At 36.6% G+C, this 14,070-nt stretch overlaps 1 protein-coding gene across 1 annotated transcript in view; it reads left to right on the top strand.

Moving 5' to 3' along the window:
• The window catches only part of sfswap (splicing factor, suppressor of white-apricot family), a 74,971-nt gene extending 67,472 nt beyond the window's left edge, over nt 1-7,499 (top strand). Inside the window, exon 19 of the mRNA XM_015398466.1 lies at nt 6,776-7,499. Within this exon, the coding sequence (XP_015253952.1) occupies nt 6,776-6,841 (66 nt within the window). The 3' untranslated portion in view covers nt 6,842-7,499. The remainder of the gene's footprint in view (nt 1-6,775) is intronic.
• Nucleotides 7,500-14,070: the final 6,571 nt, after the last annotated feature.

Genomic DNA, 14,070 nt, shown 5'->3' on the forward strand with positions numbered 1-14,070 from the left:
TGTGTTTTTAGCTTTCTTCCTGTATGGGAAGCTTTTCAAAATTTGAAACAGTGCAGTTGTTTATGTTAAAATAAACCTTTGGGTTAAGTTGTCGCAAGCAGGTTTTTCTTGTGTTTCTTGTGAATTTGGTCTTAAATTTTTATTTCAAGTGGCATTAAAAAGTCTTGAATTTAACTTGCCTTATTTTGTAGGAACCCTGAAATAAGTACTTGAACACCTGAGAAAATCAATGTTAACATTTGATACAGTAGCCTTTGTTTGAATTACAGAGGTCAAAAGTTTCCTGTAGTTTTTACCAGGTTTGCACACACTGCAGGAGGGATTTTGGCCCACTCCTTCACACAGATTCTCTCTAGATCAGTCAGGTTTCTGGGCTGTTGCTGAGAAACACGGAGTCTGAGCTTCCTCCAAAGATTCTCTAATGGGTTTAGGTCTGGAGACTGGCTAGGCCATGACACAACCTTGATGTGCTTCTTCTAGAGCCGTTCCTTGGTTATCCTTACTGTGTGCTTCAGGTCACTGTCATGTTGGCAGACCCAGCCTCCACCCATCTTCTATTTTCTGAGAAAAGGAGATTGTTCCCCAAAATCTCAAAATACATGGCCCCACTCATCCTCTCCTAAATGCAGTGCAGTCATCCTGTCCCATGTGCAGAAAAACACCCCAAAGCATGATGCTACCACCCCCATACTTCACAGTAGGAATGGTGTTCTTGGTATGGTACTAATCATTCTTCTTCCTCCAAAAACAGAAGAATTATGACCAAAAAGTTCTATTTTGGTCTCATCTGACTTTCTCCCATGACTCCTCTGGATCATCCAAATGGTCATTGACAAACTTAAGACGGGCCTTGACATGTGCTGGTTTAAGCAGGGGACCCTTCCATGCCATGCATGATTTCAAACCATGACATCTTTGTGTATTACCAACAGTAACCTTGGAAACGGTGGTCCCAGCTCTTTCAGGTCATTGACCAGCTCCTCCCGTTTAGTTCTGGGCTGATTTCTCACCTTTCCTAGGATCATTGAGACCCCACGAGGTGAGATCTGGCATGGAGCCCCAGTCTGTGGGAGATTGACAGTTATGTTTAGCTTCTTCCATTTTCTAATGATTGCCCCAACTTTTTCACCAAGCTGCTTGGCAATTTCCCCGTAGCCATTTCCGGCCTTATGGAGGTGTACAATTTGTTTTTCTCTAGTGTCTAGTGGACAGCTCTTTGTTTGGTTTTGGTCATGTTAGTAGTTGGATTCTTACTGATTGAATGGGGTGGACAGGTGTCTTTATGCAGCTAACGACCTCAAACAGGTGCATCTAATTTAGCATAATAAATGGAGTGGAGGTGGACATTTTGAAGGCAGACTGACAGAATTCTAGCTGATAGACAGGTTTTCAAATACTTATTTGCAGATCATATGTAAACATATTTGTATGATACATAAATAGTTAAAAAAAATAATCTATTGCTATTTTATTTTATTATATTATTTTATTAATTTTTTTTGGTTATGTCTCTATCAGAAGACATGCACCTACAATGACGATTTCAGACTCCCCCATGGTTTCTAAGTGGGAGAACTTGCAAAATAGCAGGGTGTTCAAATACTTATTTTCCTCACGGTATATGTTTATATATTTGCATTTAAAACTGCGGCTTAAGGATTAGTAGATTATTTGATTTGAAAATGTACTTGACAAAAGATTAGTGTAAGTACAATTATTAAGATATATTAATTCCCCTCTGTTTGTTGAAGAGGAAAACAAGTATTCCTCTAAAAACAAATTGAGAAGCTCCAGTGTACCAAAATTAAAAAGCATTTGCTGTTGATATAATGGAGGTCAACAGTGTTATTCAGTACACCTAGGTGCTTCTTAAACTCTTTTTAACACTCAGAGAGAATCTACCGCCTCTTACAGTCTCTCTCCTGTTTTTTAACGTTTCCTTCTCATCAAAACAAAAACATGATCTTATTTCTTCTTTGTACTCACTAGCTCTCCTGACCTCTGTTCTTGCCTTCATTACCACATACTAACACCAAAAAACTTGTTGAGGAACATTTTGCAAACATGCTTAGGTACTAAACGGCTTACATCTTCTTATCCAGTCTGTGAGGTTTTACAAGCATTTCTTGAATAATTCAGCCTTATTTATCTTCGTAATGACCTCTGCTTTCCTGCCTGCTTGCTTTTTGTTGCATCACAGCCTTCCTAGTCTACTTCGGTTTTCTTAAACTTTTTCTTCTAATATTGGAAGATAATAAGCCCACCTTTAAACCTGTTTACCATTGCTTTGTTGTTTTTTAATCAGATCACTCCTTACTACTCTACCCCTTAGTTTGTTCTGATTTGTTTTTGTTGATGTTTTATAAACCATCCATCCATGCAGTCAGACCCATTGGGTTATATTTTTTATTTTCTGAAAAGCAGTTGGACCATCACTCACAATATATGAAAATATCACGCTTTTAGTAAAAAATAAATAAATAAATAAACAGACATCAAACTACGAATTTGCAGCTGTGGCTGAGAAAAGTGTTAACTGAGAAGCAAGGTGCTGTTTCTTTTGATTTTGAAGAAATTGCACAATAAGTCTAAACATGATACATTGAAAGCACTTCAGTCTAGACATAGTAAAGTGGTGAAAAGTGCTGGGGTATATGAACCGTAACAGTTTTCAGTATTCAGGGATGTTTTAGGCTATAATAATAGAATATATATTTTCTGGTTTTATATTTTAAACACAGATATCAATGAAATAAAGCCAGTTGAAATCATACTGTCATACTTTAGGTTATAATTATCACAATTTTATCATAATCTTTATTTTCCTCCCAAATAACATTGAAACTACACTAATTACCCAGCTTTATTGACATCCTTGATTGCAACAATGCATTCAGCCCACAACACTAGCTTATAGTAATGATATATGATTAGACTGTGTTCATTTAAAAATAGCTTTTCTTGTACCAGATATTAATATTCTAGATCTTCCTGAGTAACAAGTAACTAATTCTACTCCTCAAACAGATCCTATTCTTACAGTAAGCAGCAACTTTATTGCTTTTAAATTCATTTTTTGGTTGTTTGTGCTTTTTCATATGCAACACATTCAGCTCTCGCTCCGTCACTTCAAATTTATCCATCCTGTTTTTCTTTTTTCTTTTTTTTACGTTGAGGCATTTTGTCTGTGGAAACGAAAGATGCTTTGCTCAGCTCTTGATTTGATCTGGTTGTCTTTACTTTTGAACAGTAAAGACAACCAGATGGTCTTCTGGTTTAAGGCAGCAGGTAAAAAGATCAGTTTTAGCTCTGCTTCCAGGCTGACTGTTCTGATATTGTGCCTCATGTCGATTTAGTTTTTCTTGGCTTTTGTCCAAGTCATTTTCCCTGTTTTCCCTCCACAGAGTGAAGGATGTGATGCATGTAACCTTATGTGTTCACCTTTAGATTGTTTGGGTGCCATACTTGATGTTCCGCCTCACGCTTTCCTCACAATTAGGTCTAAATTAACATAATCGAGTCTTGATGTTTGTTAAGCGATTCATAATTGCCTATGTTGACATCGCTTTACATCAAAATTAGATTTTTTTTTCACCCATCACTAACCAAAGTCACTTTAAATCCCCTTTCTTTCTAATTCTGATGCTCAGTGTGTTCAGCTTGAGTGGCTTATTTGCTATCAGTGTTCAAAAGCATTTGACACGTATGCCTAATAAATTGACTGCAAAGCTTTAACGTATAAAAACCCAAACTGGATTTATAAAAAAAAAGATAAAAAGTTGAATAAATTCTTAACAATCCATCAGGATTGGTTTTTCTCAGGTTTATTAAACTTTATTAGTTTATTTCTTTATCTACATCTAATTGAAATGTATTAGAAACATTGAGTGAAATGAGCGTGAAATATTCATTAAAAGTTTCTCTCTCATTCGAATCATGGCGGCTGTTCCAAGTTACAGGAATTTAATATTACATTTGATCCTAAATTATTTAACCGCCTCGTTTCTTGATATATTTGTTGTTGAGAAGAAGCGATTCCCATTTGGAGCCTGGTTTCCTCGATTCGGTGAAGCTGGTGTGTCGTTGGCCTTTGTTTGCTCAGACACATCAAGAAAAAAAAATGACCTTTTGAGTAATTTGATGTGACGGCTCCTTCCCCCGTGTGATTACAGCTGTTAATTTGTCTAGTCTGTCAGGTGGGTTCAGGGGTGGAATTCTTTCCATGCGTGTATGAATCACTCATGGGATGCAATGCAAATTAACACTTTCTTTTCTGCAGAGCAAGCATTTGGCTGCCAGTCAGCAGGATTTAAAAAAGTCTACCTGAAACCGAAGGGGAATGGAAAGCAACTTTCTGCAGCTTTTCTGCTCCTGTTTTTAATTCTTCTGCTTACAGCTGCAACTTTGCTGCAAATGAACATTTTATTTTCTATTTAAAAACATATTTTTTTGACATCCCCCCCTGAGTTTGCACAGAAGTTTTACATTACCATTCTGTTGGCTTAGTGGGTGTTCTGACCTTTACCAGCAGATTTGAGATGGACTCCACTGCGCCGCAACAAAAGACATACATGGTTGTTCTTTTATATTGTCCATTTTACCAAGCCTATGGCATTGGGCCAGAACCTCCTGCGTCGCTCTGCTCTGACAAACATGTTTCTCACAATTTGATGGCTTCATTTATCCATTCAATGTTGGAACAAAAACAAAACCGTGAGCTTAGGCCACTGCAAGCTGCTTAGTTGATTCCCTGTGGAAGCAGCGTTACTACCAGCTTTTTCACGCCTCAGGGAGTTGTTTGATTAATTATACATGAATAACTATTCATTGAGGAGCTGTAATGCACTGCAAAGACAACGGAAAAAACATTACAACATCAGCCTAATCCCTGTGGTCAGTTATTTTAAGTGATGGTAATTAGTTTACGTATCACTCTAGAGTGTTGCACTGGTTCAGGCTCTGATTGCAGATCAATTGGGCTTGTGGAGAAAATTATAGAGGATCCGCAAAAGTAAATCCGAAACACACTGATGAAGGAAATTCACTGGAAATGTTTGTTGGTGCAGCGTAGGTATGGCTTCATCTTATAACAAACAAGTCAAAACAGATCAATCTAAGAAAAACTTTAAAACAAATCAAAGACTTTATCATTTCTGTTGTAAAGCACAAATAACATGGTGAATTTAAAATAATGTTGAGTCATTTTCAGTTTCCTCCTAATCTCAGAGATTAATGTATTTTCAATCAGAAATACATTTCTTGACAGAATCAGAAGCAATTTGTTATTCATATAAATAATTTTGACTTTTTTGTCTTTCAAAAATAGAATTTTGTAGGTATTTGAGCTAGATAGTAATGCTTATTCCTACAATATATAGAATGTGATACTGCAAGATATACTTATGCTATTGTGTGATGGATTAGGATATTGATAGTTCTCTTTTTACAAGAAAGTGTTGTTTTTTCATGTTGCTGGCCCAAACTAAGCAGCATCTCCTGATGTACTCTACTTTTGTTGTCAATTTTGTTTCAGCCCAAAGGGTTGTAAGAAAATCTATGTAACACTGATTTGCACGCTTCTAACAAACTTAAATCCATCCTGTTAACCTCCTAAGGATCATTAAATAGAATGAGATGAAATCCGACTCAGAGCCGCTCTGGCAGGACAATGCTGTCCTGTGTCTATTCTGTGCTTTAAGTTATATCTTGCTAAGAGCTATGCTATCCTCTAGATTTAGTCCCTTTAATTAATCGTATTATTTCATTAAGAAAAGCTATGATCAATATTTACTCCAAACTCATTCTTATTTGATTTGTATTCATAATTAGCAGAGTGCAGCAGAGAGCGCCATAAATGCTGCCGTGGTGGCCGCGTCTCTTGCAGACCCCACGTTGTTAGTTTGCATAAACATGCATCAGTAAATGTAAATGATTAGTCCCAATTACAGTCACGTCCCTAAATCCACCACAGAGAAGAAATGTCTTTATTCCTCTCCTCCAAATTGACTGTCATCTGGATGAAGCAATATCAATCTCTGTTGCAACAGTTGTAGCAGCGTATTTCTGCTGCTCTGCAGGCAGATGGTTCAGGCTCTGTGTCATGGTACTTCCTTATGCTTCATGTATTCTGAAAACGGTGTTGAGATGCTCGTCTTTGCTGCCTGTTGTCATATAAATCCTCATGATGTCCTGAAATCCTGCAGCTATGCATCTTCACAACATAACAGATATATAGTTCTCTGTTTACCTCTGGGCTGTGTTCAGTTCACTCCAATGTCATCTCTCTATAACCCAACACCAGTGTTTTGCCATTTCTCTATTATGGTTATAAGATTTGTTTGTTGTTGTTTTTAATTTTACTTACTTAGTAATGATTGTCTTTATCTTTTTGTTCTGGTTAGAAAAACATAAAAAATTCAAAATAAATGAAAAGTGGGCGAGAAAGACTTCAGGGGCCACATAAACTGTTCTTAGAGTTTTAAAGCTGCCTTACTTTTTTTTTGAACAATAACTGTTGATGCTTTTAGCTTTAATACCAGACAGGGCATTTTTCTTTTTCTGACGAAAAATATATTTAAAAAAGAAAAGCACTCCGAGCCTTCCTTCATTCTGCTATGCTTCATTAAACAGGTATAAACAAACTTTAGCCAGTCCTGCAGCTTCCTTGGTATATTAGAGTAACTTAAAACACTAGAAAAGGTTTAAAAGGATGGTTGCAGTTGCTTTAAAGAACTTCTAGAATAAAATTTGAAAATTCACCTTTTCTGTCTTTCAGGATCTAATGGCCAAAGTGCGAGCCATGCTTGCTACATCAAAGACCCTCCAGCCTCCCACTTCCTAAAAACGATATATCTGCATTCTGAACCCGCTGCAGCCTCCCGTCGGTCAGAGGGCGCCGTTCTCCAATTTCCTGGAGATTCATCTTGCTCTCGTCGGTGTTTATCAGCAACATCTTTATCTATGATTTATTATTTCATTTATGTTTCAGCTCCAGCAGACACTGTTTGGCTACAGAATGTCCTCTGTGGCGTCGTAGGAGTGAAGTAAGCTGGAGCTGTAAGCGTCTCCTTTCACACCTGAGTGGAGAAAGCGGCTCATTTACTGGGAGATTAAGACACAGTTGTTATGTTTCGACGCAGCGAGAATCAATTGGGGAAATAATCCATGTTATTTTTCATTGTGTTTTATGATAAACCCGTAAAGGATGTCAGTCATTTCTGCAGCGTTATGCAAAGCTGTGGCAAGTGTAATTATCTCCTTCTGTGAAGGTTTGTGTTTGATAATTTCATTTTCCTTACATATCTGCTTTCCTCTGCTTCCGTTTCTTCCAAAAGCCTCTCCTCTCTCGCTCCATTATTTCACCATTCAACCGAAGAAGTGGTTTTAATTTTTTATTCGGCTGTACTGCGTGGCCTTCTATTTCTGTTCCTGGTTTGTTCTGTAATGAATTTGATGCAGGACACTTTGTAAACTGAAAACCTAAATAAAGTTTCTGTTATGACTCAAGTTTGGTCTTGAATCATTTTCTTCTTTTAGAAAACTGCTACTAGCCAACCTCCTTTACACAGGAAGGCAGTAAATAAAATATGTTATTTACATAAAATATAAATGAAAAGTCATTTTCAAACCATTTTGAGACTAAAGCACACTACGAACAATAAGTTGACACTTATAGCTTTCAAATCGCTTTAAATTGGAACAGATTTCTCTCAGCTGACACCCTTCTTGAACCAAATGATGTTGAAACTCCAAGTGATTTAACCATACTTTAGTGTTAAAATTAGTTTTTTGTTGAAGATATTCAATATGCAACTGAAAACTCCATGTGCACATAAATTTGGGATTGTGTAATTATCTGTGTCTAATCACAGCATTTAGTTTTGTGATCTGTTACATTTCCCTGTTAGGTACTTGGTTATGAGCTACTAGCCACAATTACGATAATTACAGAAGGAATATTTTAGTGCTTAGCCAATAATCAGTAAATAGAATAATTAGTTATGCTGTGGTGATTTGGATTCTTTTGCAAACTGGCTCAAGCATCAAATAAACACATCGGCTTCATCTGTTCATGACTTCTGACACAATCTCAATGTGGATTCTGTTCATTTAGTTTCATCTGTTTCAGCAGCATATACACCAGCGACAGTATTTCTCTATTTGCACTTACTCTAGCTTTTATTGGAATGTGCTGTGAATCACACAACTAATTAGTTTTCTCTTTGGGTAACTACTTCTTTAAATGTCAGAACAAATTGTGTTTTTGTGGTAAAATAAGAATATGAAGATACAGAGTTTTGAAAAGAATTTCCACCTCTACAGATCTCTTCTGTTTTTACTTTTTTGTCACTCTTAAATGTTTCAGATCACCAAATAGATTTTTCACCTGGATCAAATTAAAGTACAAAAAGCCTTTTCCAAATAACTATTTAATTTTTTGAGGGGGAAAAAATTGATCTTTGGCAGATGGAGACTTAATTTTTTATCAGGTAAAAAAAAAAAAACACCCAACATAAACTGTTTTTTTGCCCTTGCAGTTTTTCCATCATAACAGCCTGGAATGTCCTGATGCTCTCTAAAGATGGATCAGCAGATATGTGTTCCAGATCCTGCTGCGATGGCCCCTCTAGTAACTAGCTGATTTACCTCACACTGTGCCAGCGCATAAAGGATTAGCTGATCGGACTGATAGCAGTATATATATATATATATATATATATATATATATTATAAAATCAATTAGGAAAATTGATTTACAAATTTTACAAAAACAAAAGTTTGTGTTTCATAGTTTTTAGACCTTTTCTGACCAATTATTCTCTTCATACCTGTGATATACAATAAATTGTAAAATACATCCACTGTGATGTTTTTTTTTTTCTTTTCTTAAACTATGTTCCAAAAACAAAAGCTAAAATCTCATATTTAAACTTAATGATGATCTGAAACCTTTATGCTATATTAGTTTTGATGACTTTCTTGGCCTGCAGACTGCTTTAAATATGCCACTGTATGGAACTGGAACCAAGCAAAATATCTAAATGAACTGAAAAACTTTGCTACAAAACAACCACAACCGGGATGGTGATGGAATGAAATAAGGAGCACTTGTTTTGGTCTGAGTTTGGATGTGGCAGATCTCTGCAGCAATGAAGCAACATCGAAAAGAGTGCCGACTCCTATGTCTGCCCACAACCTGCTACGAGAAAGGCAGTGTTGTTGCAGTACTTTGAAGATTTATTCAACCCTTTGGCTTTTTTTTTTTACATTACAACCCCAAAGTTAAATGATTTCATTGGAAATTTCTGGGACCAACTCATAAATTAGAATAGCAGTTCAGTCCAACCCTTCAGGTTTCAGGTCTGTTCCTGTTTCTAGCTCATCTCAGTCCAAGAATTAGAATGTTTCTTGGTTCTTTTTGGCAGAATTTGGTCAACGATCTATTCATTGAAAACAGGTCGTTGAAAACTGTTAAAAACCTGAAACATGCAGAAAAACGGGTCATAAAGACAAGGATAGGGGCGCCCTTTCTTATGAGAGCTGTTAAAAAAGTACAGAATAATGAAGACCAAGGAAGATGAAACACTAACTGCTGATGATGCATGTGAGTTATGCAATCACAGTAACACTATAGGAGCTAGTTATGGTGTCCGGCATGACGTTTTGATATCATGTACACCATTACCAACTATTATAGTGTTAATGGGGTTTCTACATCTGAGGAGGATCAGAAGGTAAATTTTCCATCTTATTTAGCAGACCAATACACTGTGTGCAGAATTAGGCAAATGAGTATTTCGACCACATCATCCTTTTCATACATGTTGTCCTACTCCAAGCTATGCAGGCTTGAAAGCAAATAAGTAAATCAGGTGGTGTGCATCTCTGTAATGAGAAGGGGTGTGGCCTAATGAAAAGTCAAAAATTGTCAGATGTCTTTCATAGGGGTGCAGCAGTTTGGAAATTGGCAAGCTTTAGAAGTGGGATCATTGCACAATCAGGCGGTTCATGGCAAATAGCCTACAGGGACGCAAGAACCTTGTTGAAAAAAGAAGACGCAAAATAACTTCCTATGAATTGAGACGGATCAAGCGTGAAGCTACCAGGAAGCCATTAGCCACCATTTGTGCCATATTTCAGAGCTGCAACATGTCTGGAGTGCCGAGAAGCACAAGGTGCTCAATACTCAAGGACCTGGCCAAGTTTGAATTATGTCCTATTTGTCAGCTTGGGGAGGGTTTACCTCAATGACCAAGTATGTTTTTTGAAATATATAGACAATTTAGTTTGAAATATAGTTATGTATAAATACCTAAATACAATTGTGCTAAGCATCATTCAAAAATGTATGGTACACAAAAAAAAGAAAAGATATGGAAGGAAGTAATCGGGTAGGTTAGGTGAGACAGATGCAAAATTATTTGGCCAACACGCAAATTGTTTATGTTCAGAGACTAATCCAGAAAATATCTACTCCAACATAAAATTTAGGATTCTTATTTTTTACCTACTGGCTCACAAATGTTCCCCAGCTTCGCTTTTCAGGCTGAGAGGACGTATTTCAGTGATCTTTCATCAAGGTCTTGAAATAGCTCTTACTGTGTCCATTTGTGGATTTAATCCTCCGGTTGGTTGGATGAGTTCAGATTTAGAGATAGTGGGAGAAGCTTTATCATCTGCGGATAGCTGCTCCGCCACAAAAAAAGTAATCAACTTAGATGGTTCAGTCATCTGATTAGGATGCCTGCTGGGCTTTCCACATTCCCTCCCATGGAAAGAGGACTCTGAAGAAGAACCAGAACTTCCTAAAAGGACCAAAAATCCTTCCTGGGCTCAGGTGCATAGAAATAAACTCCATGGATACTGTTGCTTCTGGATCCAACCCAACCCTGATACAGTAAGTAGAGGAGGACAGACGCTCGGCTCTTAGGTTGGTTCACAATGAATGTTTTAGTTGATGTTAGATCTCTGTCAGTCAATCTGTTTTTACAGTTTACTTATTATAGACAGTCTATGTACTTATTAAAAAAAAAACAATTAATTGCTTTCAAAGCTTCCAGACTGACTGGCCAGTTGATCTCATTACAGCCTAACAATACCATTGGCAGGGTTTCTGTGTGTTCAGCCTGACTTTAGCTCTTTGTTGTCTAAAGTGTGGCTGACAGAGTGTAAAATTGGGCTGGATTTGTTTCTGCTTTAATGCCCTTAGTTATCAGCTCTGTTAATACTTCTTTGTCTTGTCTTTCATGTAGTTCCTAATGGAAACCAAGCAAACTTGGCAATTAACAGCTTTGTTTAAATTAGTTTACTGGAGTAAACACTGGCCTTTTGGCACTCCATGGAGGTTTAAAACTATGGGAAGTATGTCTCCAATTATGTCTCAAGAAAAAAATACTATATATTGAGTGTTTGGTTTTCTTATCCTTTATCTTACTTGGAAATGAAGCCAATCACTGCTTAAATACTTCACTAGATTGCCCACAAATTTCATCTAGTCAGATTCCCATCAAATGCAGCTAAGAAAGTTGTTTTTGTTCAGGCTCAGAAATTTGGTCTGAGGTAAAGAAAGAAAGCAAAGACAGGAAAGACTGCTGATGCTCTCCTGTTTGACTGATCACCACATCTTGCAGGGCCCTCCCCTAGTTGGACATCCTGAGGGCTATCTGACAGATAATAACCCATTTTAAGATTATATCTCAGCAAAGAAGGCATGAAAAAAACATAAGCTTCCCCCGATCCTCCAGGTAAAAGTCACCTTCCTGCAGCAGATGACGGCATCATCAAACTGCGGATGGGACTGGTTGGGAAAGTTAACAGAGTAGCAAAATGGTCCAGAATCAGTCACACCACAGCTTAATAAGACATAAGGTTAGGTTGAACGGTCTGAGGATGTCGAGGGGATGTAGGTATTTCATATAAATTGTAAAAGACAGAAATCACCTTCAATAGCATAAAAAACAACTTCCATACAATAAAATAAATAATTTAGAAAAAAAGCATCAGAAAAGTCAAAGCCATTCTGCTATTGTTCTGCTATAGCAACATGAATATCAGCAATAATCTGATAATCGTTCTGATTTATCAACTTTACAAAAACAGGAATCTGGGAAGAATGGGATCACAAAAAGTAAAAATAGGGATATATTTACAAACCTAAATGTAAAAATCAGGGGACAGATAAAGTTACGCAAGAATCAACACATTAATTTAAAATGAGGAATGCCTTTCTGAATATTTATACCAATTTCAGCTTTTTATTCTACAGAAGACATACAGAAAGAGACCAAATAATACAAGGATAACATTTTGGGGGGAAAAAAGTGCTCAAACTCATCTTTTCAGCAAAGCCTTTTATTCAGGGCAGCTATAATAGCAAAGAATAAAGCAAGCTTTCATGCATCTAAGTGTTCTCTGTCTGTGTTTTGTGAAGAGTAGGGTGAGGATTTGAGAAATAATGTGCTTTAACTATTCAATTCTTTCCTTTTGCATCATATTTTGAAATGGTGGGTTCAGGTTTATGCCACGTTTTTTTGTTGCATGAAGTCGATAAACTAACAAAGAACTGTTTCATCTACGAACTGTTGACTTGCATATTACTTCATTAATTTCTAATATGTGGGATGCATGACCTAATAGATGTTGACAGATTCTTCTACCAGAGCTGTAGATCTTCATAGCTCTTCAAGACTTACCAGTGAACCCTTGATTGCATGAATAATCAGTTGAAGTTAATGGTCATGACTTGCTGGGGTTTCTGTTGGGCCATATTTTTCGCTCCTTTGATGGATTCTGTAATCCTCCTGGTGATGGACCTACTTTAAACATCTTCATAACTTCATCTTCAAGCTCTTTGCTGTTTTTTTGATCTGCATAATTATTAACTTATACAATTGTGCGGCCTTTTCAGAATATCTTTGATTGAATTGCAAATGTGTGGAGTCTTTAAAGGAAACAGTCTTCAGAAGGGAATTAGTTTATGTTTTTATTGATATCAGATTTGAGAGGTTTTGAAGAAAAAACAATGGCCATTTAAAAAAAACGTGTATTAAAAAAGGTCCCAAGAATAAACTTTGTATTTGTCTATCATGGAGAATCCCAATGAAATGCATTAAAGGTTGTATTTGTGTGCAAAATGTTAAGTTTAAGGCAATTGAACGATTTTGTGTGACCCTCTTAAAAAAACATTTCAGAAAGTTTAACTTAGATTAAAAGTGCCATTTAACTTACCTTTCCTTTTTATGTACTTTACCTCTTAAGTGGCTCCTGATACTTTACATGCAAGTCCAAATTGCAACTGCTTCTCTGCTGATCAAAACGTTAGCTTCATTCTGCCAATAAAGTTTTACAGGGGTCTCCTGACGCTCTGAGTTTTAATCGCATTAGAATAAAGCAAGCTCTAAAACAACAGTTGCAATTTTCAATATTACATGTGAAGATAAATAGGGCAGTTTTTTTTTTAAAGAAGGTGAAAAGCTTGAACTTCACAAATATAGACGGTAAACAGTCAGATAAATCGGATTAGAACATCTACTTGAAACAACTTTTCATTCAGTTACTGAAAGGAACTGGGAAGAAATGAGACACGGCTTTTCTGCATGGAGTTTACATGTTCACCACTTCTACTCTAGCTTCTTTTCAAATAAAAATAATATATATATATATATATATATATATATATATATATATATATATATATATATATATATATGTATATGTATATGTATATGTTAGGTTAGTTGGCTGTTTGTCTCTACGTTGCTCTTTGATGGATGAATCTGTCCAGCTTGTGTCTCTCATCACACTTGGTGTCCCAACCATACCTGCACACTCTGCAAGGATGAGGCAAGGATAGCAGATCTATGGAAATAATTTATTATTTAAGGCGGAAAAGATTTTCTGGTGCTGCTAATAAAGTGTCATTCATGAAAATCACTTTGTGCGCACTACAATTCTTTCACACGGTTACACTTAGACTGTCTACGCCATGTGGAGAAGATTGCTGGAGGCGGAAGTAGTGATTTGTTCTTCGCACTGGGAAATAATAAGCTTCAACCACTGAGTGCTGGGAGT

This window comes from Cyprinodon variegatus, unplaced genomic scaffold, assembly GCF_000732505.1.
Source record: "Cyprinodon variegatus isolate N-32 unplaced genomic scaffold, C_variegatus-1.0 Scaffold29, whole genome shotgun sequence".
NCBI classification, from domain to species: domain Eukaryota; kingdom Metazoa; phylum Chordata; class Actinopteri; order Cyprinodontiformes; family Cyprinodontidae; genus Cyprinodon; species Cyprinodon variegatus.